The 11490-nt window shown below is 34.1% G+C and overlaps 1 protein-coding gene across 3 annotated transcripts; it reads left to right on the top strand.

The window, feature by feature from the left end:
* Nucleotides 1-367: 367 nt before the first annotated feature.
* Nucleotides 368-10380, top strand: LOC110913846 (auxin response factor 23). Of its 3 annotated transcripts, none has more exons than XM_022158666.2 (14): nucleotides 368-489; nucleotides 672-713; nucleotides 1033-1099; nucleotides 5507-5613; nucleotides 6834-6929; nucleotides 7013-7063; nucleotides 7164-7313; nucleotides 7897-7981; nucleotides 8431-8521; nucleotides 8633-8776; nucleotides 8883-9008; nucleotides 9085-9160; nucleotides 9794-9959; nucleotides 10054-10380. In XM_022158666.2, the coding sequence occupies exons 8-14, from the start codon at nucleotides 7900-7902 to the stop codon at nucleotides 10179-10181; spliced, it is 813 nt and encodes a 270-aa protein (XP_022014358.1). In that variant the 5' UTR covers nucleotides 368-489; nucleotides 672-713; nucleotides 1033-1099; nucleotides 5507-5613; nucleotides 6834-6929; nucleotides 7013-7063; nucleotides 7164-7313; nucleotides 7897-7899; the 3' UTR covers nucleotides 10182-10380. The 3 variants fall into 3 exon arrangements, with proteins under 3 accessions (XP_022014358.1, XP_022014364.1, XP_022014368.1); XM_022158672.2 differs by having other exon boundaries at nucleotides 672-737; XM_022158676.2 differs by lacking the exon at nucleotides 672-713 and having other exon boundaries at nucleotides 372-489.
* The last annotated feature ends 1110 nt before the right edge of the window (nucleotides 10381-11490 follow it).

The raw sequence follows: 11490 nt of genomic DNA, 5'->3' as shown, positions 1-11490 counted from the left end.
CGCCTGTCGAAACGTTGAAACATAAAGGACGAAAAGTGCAATTTAGCCAACAAAAAATCAAAGGACAAGAAACACTCACCAAACACGCAGGTCAACAGAGCAGCAGCAGGGACGTTGGGACGATCACAATTCACTGTGACGTTCTGTTTCCAACTTTGCCGCCCGTACACAAAAGGATATTTTATTATTTTGGGGCTTGGGCTAAGTTTATCAATCGGGTCTCTTTCAAATAAATTATTCATAGGTTAACTCTATCGTACGGGCTTAAATATTATACAAGTTTGATGATGTAAAAGGTTTCGTCTTATAAAAATATAGAATTTTAATAAATTAAAATATCCTTTTTTTAGAGGTGTCCCGTGTTTGTGTCTAACCAGAAAAATAATAAAAAATTTACACTAAGCCTGTGCTACACCTCGTTACACTATACTTCCGCCCTGGTTAGTCATAATCATTCATATTCACTCCGTTTATGCTCATAAGAAGAAGGTAATCAATGAATCTCTATTTACAGATCTTTGTTCGATTATTGTTTGAATTAGTTAGGGTTTCGGGTTCTGGAGATTCAGTGGGGTTTGTTTTTGTATGATCTGTTTATTATGCATATATTAGATTGTTGTGTAAATGTGTAATAATTTAGACTAAATCTTTTGTTATTTCTTCTTCTCAAGATGATCTACATGGGTTGGCAATATGGCTCTTCCACCGCGACGGTAATACTTGGTGTAAACATAAAGGTTTTATTTAACCGTAGTTCCTTAGTTAAAAATGAAGCTTGCACTAGTTCTAAAATTAAATGTTTTTTAGGACTTGTTGCAAATTTTAATAAAAGAATAAATGGATTTCCACTAAAGTTCTTGAAAATTTCTCTATGCATTCATTCTAGAGAATGATACCAGTTTTTTTGAGGTTTTAAAATGCACAGTACATTCCTTTTTACTAGGATATAAATTTTGTTCCAACTTTGATTAGTTTTGTGTGTGGTTTCTTTTCACTAATCCTTTTGTAATGTATTTGAACTCACAATTGCAGGTAGGCCAAAGCGAAATTTATCAACCAGTGAGTGCGAAAAGGCTTGTGGCTTAAGAGTTTTCATAAGGTTCTTTCTCTTTTCCCTTGTATGTTCATGTTTTTCTCTATCTATGTCATTTGTGAAGGTAAAAGAGATGTTTTATGTGTTTCTAGTATGTTACTTACAATCTACCGGTACATAATACAAAGGCCTATTGCTAAGAATCCAAATTGTATTTTAAGTAAGACACAGAATCCTGTAGTTGATCGTGGACTCAAAGGATATCAATCGTTATCCGAATTTAATAAACATTGAACCTCTATGTGACCTTGTTGTTTCTCGTACAGTAATCCTTTTCCAGGAGCTCCTTTGATGTACTTTAGAATTCACAACCCAACCAATGAGAGTCACAAGGAAATTTTGAGAACTTTACATCAAATGAGATATCTAGTACTATTAGATAGTTAATCTTCCCACTATCATGTGATAATGCCCTATGCAACCTCAATGACACAAAATTAAATTGGAAAATTAAGTAGTCTGCCTCACTACGTGCGATGCCAAATTTGTTTATCGCGGTGTTAAATCAACCAAACCGTGCCCTTGGAAACTGCTTATGGCCATATAGAAATTTCAGCAGTTTGCAAACTAATCCGGACTTCCCCTAACAACAAACCCACTAATCTCGGAGATTGCTCCTCATATTCTTCTTTTTGTAGATAATTGTGACAGAAGGCATTTCTAATATCAAGTTGATGAACTGGCCAATAACAAATATTGACCATAGATATTAAAATATGTATCGTCATTTTGGCAATGGAACTAGCTTCTAGTTTTAGTTTAGTGTAATGATGTTTTTTCATTAATCAATGCTACTGACACCAACCATGATGGGATAAAGCCTCTCCTGCGGCTGCATGTAGTCTTAGGAAAAGGAATAGAGGCAAGTAGAAAAATTAGGTGATAAATGATCATAGTTTAAATATCAATTTGACGGATAAGGTTTAGTAGTTTAAATATCAATGTACCTTTCCGTTGGGAAATACGCATATCGTCAGCTTGCGAGGCCTCAACTGGAGAATCAACCTTTGAAGAAGAGTTACAGGGACATCTCATATGTGGATTATTAGAGTTGGAGGGTGAGGATGTCTACAGTTGGTTTTTTAAGGACGAGGCTTGGTTTTAAAAAGTGCAAGGCGTTTAGGTCCCAAAATCCGAGGCGCGAGGAGAGAGCTTCATGTACGCGAGGTGCCATATATTATATAATATTTATACATTAATTCTAGATCATATTAATCACAATACTAATCCTTAAATACCAAGAACTTTGCACAAACACAATTTAGTATTATGAAAAACATGAATCATCCTCTTTATACTATTTTTATCTTGCTGTACATCAAAAAGGATCTCAAATGTACAACCAAATTATGCTCCATGTATATGATCAAAGAAGCACGATAAAAACAGAAACACAATCAAAAGTATTAATCAGAAAAATAAAGAAAGAACACATAAAAAAGGAAAAGATCATTTAAAATCAGAAAAACCTATAGTGCCCGGTGACAAGTCATTATCTTTTGTCTCATTTACAAGTGTTTAAGGCTTAAGGTTGGCAATAGGTTGGGCACCGTATTACATGTTCCATACCTGTCGCGTACCCGTTACTCAATACCAATCTGGTAACGGGGTATATCTGCGGGTATTGGACCCGTTTATTATTCTGTGTAGTAAAAGGGTTACCCGTTGGGATTCTTATTATCCGAAACCCGATCTTAAATTCACCTCAACAACTGAATTTAAATATTAAATACCTTATTAGACTTCTAACAACAATTTTATAATTTTAATAGTTCTAACACCTTTAACATACTATCTATGTTGTCAAAGACGCAAGGCGCAGGCGAGGCGTATCGGCCTCGCCCGGTGCCTAGGCACAAGGCGCAAAAAAAGCGTGGGCTTTTTTAAGAAAAGCGCACATAGAGAAAAAAATATAAAAAATATGTTATGCTTTGAAAATAAATAAGATTCCACATATAAATTAAAAAAAAAACTATTATACATGCCATTTAAGATCATGTAGCAAAAGTTTAGGACTTACATGTTGTAAGTTTTGGGTGTGTGAATAAAAGTCTCAAAAGGTGGTAAATACTTTGTCCCATATTGGTGTGGAAACAAAGTTAGTGGTTGTTTATAAGGTAAAGCCTTTACTACTCCATTGTAGCTTTATGACATGTTTTACCACAAGACCTACCCACGCGCAGGGGGGGGGGGGTGCTGCGGACACGAATGCAGCTCCGGACGCACTCGGTTTCGTTTTTAATATGGTCATTTGTTCTGTTTTACCTTTTTTCCTGCGCCTCAACCACGTTTTTTTGCGCCTAGGCGCGCGCTTTTTGCGCCTCAGAACCGTTTTTTCAAAAACAAAAACCCGTTTACCACCAGGCGCTGTAGGTGCGCCTCGCTGCACCCGGGCGCCTAAGCGCGCGCTTTTTGCGCTTTTGACAACATAGCATACTATTGGTTATATACTCTTTGAAAGATATAGTATAATTATATATTTGGGTAAACTTGATCGATTAATCGGGCGGGTATCACCTAATCACATACCCGTCCGAAACCTATAAAAAATCTCAAACTAATCCCACAACATGAATACTCGCCCCGAATGTTATGGAATTACGAGTTTTCCCGTCATATTCAGTTTATTTTGCCATCCCTAGTTCCATTCCGTAACATACATAACGTTAATTACACGCAACATACATAATTACAGATATTATCTTTTCAAGTAATTGTAATTTCAATTTCAATTATTTGGGATTAACCATTATTATATATCATTTCATCTAAATAATAAATATTGCATTTAATGTTGTTTAGGTTGTTTAAATAAGCAAACATACACGGTAATGTCCCACCCGTTGGTAGGGTTTGGGTAGGGTGAGACGAGGGCAAGCCATACCTCTATCCCAGAAGGATCGAGAGGTTGTTTCCAATGAGTCCCGGCTTGACACACCTGTTGTTTAGGTTGTTTAAATCACTTTTTAACATATGTATTTGGTATTAACTTGCTTAGGGGCTGTTTGGTAGCCTTTAATGATTCCATAATTTCCATTAAGAGGTTACCTCTGAATCAGTCAACATTAAGGGGCTGTTTGATTGCCTCTTAATGGTTCAGACCTCTTACTGGTTCAGCACTTAATGGTTCAGACTGTTTGTTTCACGAGCAGATGTCTGAACTATTCAGACATTTGCCTCTGAATGGTTAAGATTTATACAGAGTCTGAATGGTTAAGACCTCTAATCTGAATTGGTCAGACATTTGCCTTTGAACGGTTAAGCATTATACAGGCTCTTAATGGTTCAGACCTCTTACTGGTTCAGCACTTAACCATTCAGATGTTGTCAAACAGCCCCTAAGTGTGTTTGGTACTTTGGTTCACTGATAGGATACCTCTGAATAGTCAGTAAACCTCTTACCCATTAAGTTTCAAAATGACGTTGAATGAAAATTTTACCCCTTTATCCATTCACCTGTGTTCATAACCCTCGGCCGGCCACTCATGCACCACTTCCTCCACCCACCATCACCAACCAATCAGGCCGAGCCAAGTCAGTCATCTTATTGGTTCAGAGTCTCTTACCCAGTCAGACCTCTTAATGACTCAACACTTACCGCGGCATAGAGGTTGCCAAACAACCCCTTAATGTGTTACCTTGTTACATCATATGTCATTAGCAATGTTATATGTTGTGTAATGTATGTAATATACATGTTATATTACAGTGACGTAGTGAATAACGCCTTTGCTATATTCAGATTCGAGTTATATACTATTGGATTCGAGAAATATGATCTGGATTCGAGTAATAAGATAACTTTGTAATCAATAAATGACGTTCAACATCAAAATCGCTTTAAATTTGACAAGTAAAAATTTAATTCAAGTGGTTGACAATGCACTATATAAGGCATACAGTGTAGAAGAGCTAAGTAACAAGGCGGAGCCAGTGCTTTGTTTTCTCATTTTCCCTATTCCTTAAAATTCTAGTAGTCCTACTATTAAGAAAGATGGATTCTTCGACTGAAAACATAGGTGAATCGTTTACTTATTAGCATTTTCATATTATTTTATAATCATTTTGTTATTTTCTTGAATTGGTAATGTATGTTATTTCATTATGTTGGTTTCAAGATCTGCAGTTTGTTCTTGATCGACGTTTATATGAAATTTATCACGCAGTTGGTCTTTATATTCCTATAAATTTATATAACCAAAAAGGATATGGTTCAGACCACATAGATTTCTCCAAATCCAGTTTCTTGAATGAATCAGGGGTTTCATATTCACTTTTTAAGTTAAATAAATACATGTTTTTATTAATTGTAACTAACTCATATGCAATGTATACAGATCCGAGAAAACAATGAAATTTCTTGTATTCAGGGTTGTCATTTTTTTGACGCAGTTAATGTACTTTTAATTTCAGGTAATTATCTTCGTGCTCAGTTATGGCATGAATGCGCCGGTCTCACAGTTAAAATTCCCTGCCCAGGCGATAGGGTGTTTTACTTCCCTCAAGGCCACCTTAAGCAGGTTTTTAGTTAATTTCTTTTTTTTTTCCTTAATGCTAAACTAGGTTAGAATCCTTTGTATTACACGGGTTGAATAAATGTTATGCTAGATAAATTTGTAATAAAAAAAAATATGTCTTTAAAAAACTTGTGTATTGCATGGGTTGAATAAAACCATGTATTAGACGGGTTAAATAAAATAAAATGTATTTCTTTTAAGACATTTATAAATTTGATTTTGTCATGACATTTATAAATTCTGTTAATTTAATTTTTAGGACATTTTTTTCAACTGTGTATTAACTTTTTTATGTAATTGATAACTGTTGATTCAAGTTAAGTGTACTTACGCCTTTAAATATCATTTTAACACCGTTTTGTTAACTTAGATTACAATTATAAATATATAGAAATATTAATACATAAAAAAAATTAAGGACTAAGATTTAGATTGTTTTCAATACCACCTATTATTTGACATATTTTTACCATTCAAACCATCCAACCACATTAAGTATTTGAAACTTTTTAGAAATCACTTGTAAAAGGTAGTTATTAAATTCATATCAAATTCATTTGTTAATGAATATAATAACTATCAACAATTAAATAATAACTATCCATATTAAGTAGAAGAGAGGGGCGGAAAAACCAAAGATTAGATAGTCTAGAATGATGACTAAGTGTCACCCAACATTTTCTTTTATTATATAGTATAGATTTGAGCTATTAATTTATAATCTTTCTTATGGTTAGATCACATTTATTACAACCTTAAAGCTAAATTGGGCTATCAACTAGCTCTGTCAGATATCTTTCATAAGTGGTAAAAGAATGTAATAATTACTTTTTTTTAATCAATTACTATGTAGTTGTCCTTGATGTAAACTCTGAGAATTTACCTAGTTTTCGGGCCTGTTTAACAGCAAATTACTCAGTTGTTACTGAAGTCAGCTACGGAGGGGCGTTTATTTCAGAATCAATAATTTGTTGATAAGTGCGAGAACTGCATAATGCATTCGTACCTATTGTTTGGAAAGTAATACATGAGACAGTTATGACTGTTATGTAACCGCCTCTGTTTCTCTGTTCCACTACTTCTAGTTGTCTTTTATGCGCTGCATACAAATACGTTATGTGGTTCTCAACACATTATTGGTTCTGAAACAAATGTGCACCGTCTGCTGTATTGGTGGAAATGTTTTAAGCCACACAATTGTGTGTTTATCATGATTTTTTTAGGTGGAGGAAATCACGACGCAAGATGGCCTCGATCATATACCCATCCACGGGTTACCTTCAAAGATACTGTGTAAGGTGGTTGATGCTCAGTTAAAGGTATATTCATGTCAACTATCCAACTTTAAATTACCAACATTTTTATGCGTTAGTTAGTATTTATATCCAGTTGTAAATTGCAGGCACATTCCAAGACTGACGAGGTGTATGCTAAAATTACTTTGCTTCCATACGTAAGTCACGTAACCACCAATGATTTATTGTTTTTATTTTGGACTTTTTTTAACAATCTAATTTCTTTAGTTGATTGATTTTAAAATTTGGATTAATTAGTTTGAACATGAGGGGCCAAACTTCTTTAGGACTGTTCCTCTAAACATTCCTTCAAGGTCTTTCCGCAAGATTTTGACACCCACAGATGTAAGCAAAGTCGGGGCATGTGGACTACCCGCGAGAGATGTTGAGAGAACCTTCCGACCTCTGGTATGTGATATTTATTACTTATTTCATAAGTCTCTAATATTTATGATTAGCGTTGTCGTTTTTATCTAAAACCACTTTGTAACCTCTGGTATGTGATATTTATTACTCATTTCGAGCCCTATGTCTAACTTCGTGCACCACTCGGGAGTAGTTTTTTAAGTTTGAAGTCGACTCGGGCTTGTCTGGTTCATTATTTATCTTATTATTTCATTTACATTTATAATTATTTCGAGACATATTTATAGCTGTAGTTTTTATATATCATAATATAGTATACATTAGTTAGTTATTTTATCAAATTTAATATATAATAATATTTATTATTTAAATATAAATTATATGAATAATAGGCTGGATTAGGCTTGCAAGCCTAGTCAAACTCATTAAGTGAAGCTTGAGTTTAAGCTTGGCTCGAATCGAGCTTTTAGCAAGACGATCTTGAGTAGTTCGTGAGCGTGTCGGCTTGCTTACAACCAACCCTAAGTGTCACATGGAAAAGCTATGTTGAGTTCTTGATTTTCTCGCGCAATAACATTTCAGTTTTTGGATTCATCTCTCACGATCGTTCTCTGTTTTGGTGCAGGACATGAGTCAGGATCCAGCTTCACAAGATATAGTTGCCAAAGATCTACATGGGTCAACATGGCATTTCAAACACACATGTCGCCGTAATATTAATCACCCTTTTCATATAATTCATGCAAATCAAAACCTAAATACTTCACAAACCTAATAAAGCTTTACAAGATATAGATGCTAGTTTTTTACTCCAATTTTTTTTTTTTTTTTTTAACTTTGTGGAGTACTTCATCTGTTCTCAATGAGACTCGGTATGATTTTTGAGTTGAAACCAAAATACTTCAAAATTTGAATATTATTCAGATCTTATTGCAAAGTTTAACTCACAAGTTTGTTACATGCATTTCTGCAACAAAGTTTACTGTATTTACCAAATTTTTGTTTATACTTCAAAAATAACTGAAAAGCATTGTTAGTGATAACATTTATTAAGATAATATTTACTAATTCTATATTTTATAATAGCAATATTAATAAACAAAAATAAATGACAGATAATTAGATTATCAAGGTCGTTTCTTATGTGCCAATAATACAGGTCGTCAAAAGAGACATACACTAGTAAAAGGTTGGGGTAATTTTGTGCGTCAAAAGAAGCTACATGCAGGAGATGCCTGCATTTTTCTAAGGTTCTCTTTTTACTCCCTACAATGAGTGAAAGAATCATTCTTCGTATATCTTTAAATAATACATTTTTTTAAGCCTAAAACGATGACCATGCATTTTTATTATCGTGACAGATGGCAAACTGAAACATATGTTGGGATTTGTCGAGCAGTTAGATTGCATAGGCCGCCACGCGCCACTATGCAACATCGCGTGCTATCTGATGCTTATTTATCTATCAATGCAGGAACCCCGTTTACAGTATATTACTATCCTTGGTGAGCTTCTCTACCGTCATTTTTAGTTTAGGCTAAAAACATTTACCACCTCTTCATAAGTAAAAGGGTCAGGATATGTTATATAATCTATAAAAATATATTGCAGGACGAGTGCTTCACCATTTGTAGTAGCCTATGATGAGGTCGTGGAGTCGCTTCAAGTTAATTATTCGCGTGGAATGTGTTTTGAAGTGCAGTTTGATGATGAAAAGCCTCATCATGTCTTGAAAACGTGGGCATTTTTTACTTAACTACAAGTATGTTATTATTTATGAATTTTATAAGTATTCTTTAATCTCTCTCACCAGATTCACAGGTATCATAATTAGCAAGGAAGATGTTGATCCTGTCAAATGGCCTCAATCAGAATGGCAATGCCTAAGGGTAAGTTAATAGTCCATCCACATTTTAAGACCCTGTATAGGGGTGTAAACAAGTCGAACCACTTGTGAGCTACTCGAGATCGGCTTGCTAAAAGATCGAAGAGCCTAAAAATAAGCTCGTTCAATAAACAAGCCCGAGTCCGAGCCCGGCTAGGCTCGCTGCACCCAAGCCTAAATGTTTTATATAAGTTATATCTATTTTTGTTTAACATAATAAATTTATAATACATAATGTAAGTATATATAATTATGATATTAATATATATATATATATATACAATTTGAATTAAATGACAAAAATGTACAATTACAAAACTACCCTTTTGAATTAATTAAGAGGATGGACACTTGTCATTCCAGGAATATTTCTTACACTTCTTACAAATTAAGCACTTTGTACAGGATCCTAAACCTATATATATATATATTATATTATATATGAAGTTATACTTGTAAGTATATCTAAAAATAATTATACATAATACATGTATATATAAAATAATAAATGAGTCAAGCCCGAGCGGAGCAGAGCTCAAGCTTGAAAATCTTCTCACGAGCAGAGCTAAAGCTCCATTGCATTTAGCTAAAGTATAACAAAAGTTAACTGTGTGCGTATATTTTTTTAATAATGCAGGTTACTTGGGATCCCCGAGCATGCGGAGATGGTCTTCCTGAGAGGGTTTGCCCATGGCACATCCGATGTCTTGGCTTAGCTGCGCCACATCAGCAGTCATTGGTTTCTGTTTACCAAGAGGGGTTTATGCCCAACATTCGCCACTTGCCATTTTCAACAACTAATGGTTAGCATCCCCTTTAAAATTAATCGTCTATTTTGATATATAATAAAAATACCACTGTTTTTCATGATAACGTGTCACATGGGGTGGAGTGCAGGTCAAGGAAATGGAAACAGAACATTGACTCTTCCCGATATCAACGCCCCTAGTTCATCAAGCCAAGAACAGCCTCGCGATAAGAAAGATGGTCGTAGAGTCAAGCTGTTTGGAGTATACATCGGATAACCAGTTATATTATGAAGGTCTTGTAAGTTACTTTGTTAGGGTGGATCAAGTGTTTCTCTTTATCTTTGTGCCCTTATGTTAGTTAAAACCTAAGTATGTAAAAGCTCATAAGAAATCTTCAGCTCAGACTTTACAACTTTGTAGTATCAGTTGTTACATAAACGCTTATCATGTGGTATGTGTTGAATGTCTTTGTACTTCTTTAAATTTTATAACCAACTTTGATATTCAATTTTAACAAAACTATCGGGTTACCACCAGCGCTCCGTGGCGGGTTCGAGACATAGATAACAAAAGCACATGCGACAAAAAAGTTATTGGTTCAATCCCTGACAGTATTGGCACTTGTTATAACCATAAAAAGGAATACCGGTGGCGGTTCGGAACGTAAATAAAATAACCTGCTTACAACGCATTACGTTGAAAAAAAACTAAAAAGAAACGATTAAAAGTATGTAAAATGAAAAAAAGAAAACTAAAAGTTCAGGGTATAAATAGTAATTACAATAAAGTGTAACGGAAAAAAAACTAAAGTTGCGGGTCAAATAATAATTATAATAAAGTGTAAAGGTAAATAATAAGAATTAAAACAATATTAAAGTTAGACTTAACATGTTATTGCCAAAATTAAAACACCATATGATAAACTTAAAACTTATTAAAGATTAGATGTAAATGAATTCCAAGACAAAATTAAAAAACACTGTAGCAAGTGTTCCAAAAATTGTTATAGTCATAAGAATTATACTTTGTATAACATAATATAATAAAAATAATGGTAAAAAAAAACAAGAAGAAGAAGATAACAATAAAATATTCATTTTACTTGCTTAGAACCCTATTTCAATTAATAAAGTTATTCATTGAGGAGTTGAAACTTCATATTAACTAGAGCTTCATGTTGTTAAAATCAAAGCCGAACTCTTACACTGACCGCAAATGGCTATAGCTATGAAAAAGTTCGATCATTGTCGACAACTTAAGAGAAGCAATAGACCAAGTCATGAGGACTACAAGGTCTTGTGTCGCCCCTTTTATAAGTTTTTTGTAACATGCTACTTGTTTTGTCTTTCGAGCAGCTTGGTTGTAAGGTTTTAAGCCAGCGTCTAGCTGGTTGTCGCTTAATAAATTGATGTTTTGTTGGTCGTTCAAAAAAAAATGAATTGTTGATGTCAACATTCTTAATAGTTAAATCTATTCAAACAATCATTGAGTATACATAGAGATTGTTTATGAACTTGAAAAATATTTTTGAATATTCAACTACTTCTTTGTACAACATGCAAAAGAGTGTGTTCTAGATAGAGTG

This window comes from Helianthus annuus, chromosome 2 (genome assembly GCF_002127325.2).
Source record: "Helianthus annuus cultivar XRQ/B chromosome 2, HanXRQr2.0-SUNRISE, whole genome shotgun sequence".
NCBI classification, from domain to species: domain Eukaryota; kingdom Viridiplantae; phylum Streptophyta; class Magnoliopsida; order Asterales; family Asteraceae; genus Helianthus; species Helianthus annuus.
Note: the sequence above shows the minus strand (reverse complement) of the source record. Positions and strands in the feature narration are given on the sequence as shown.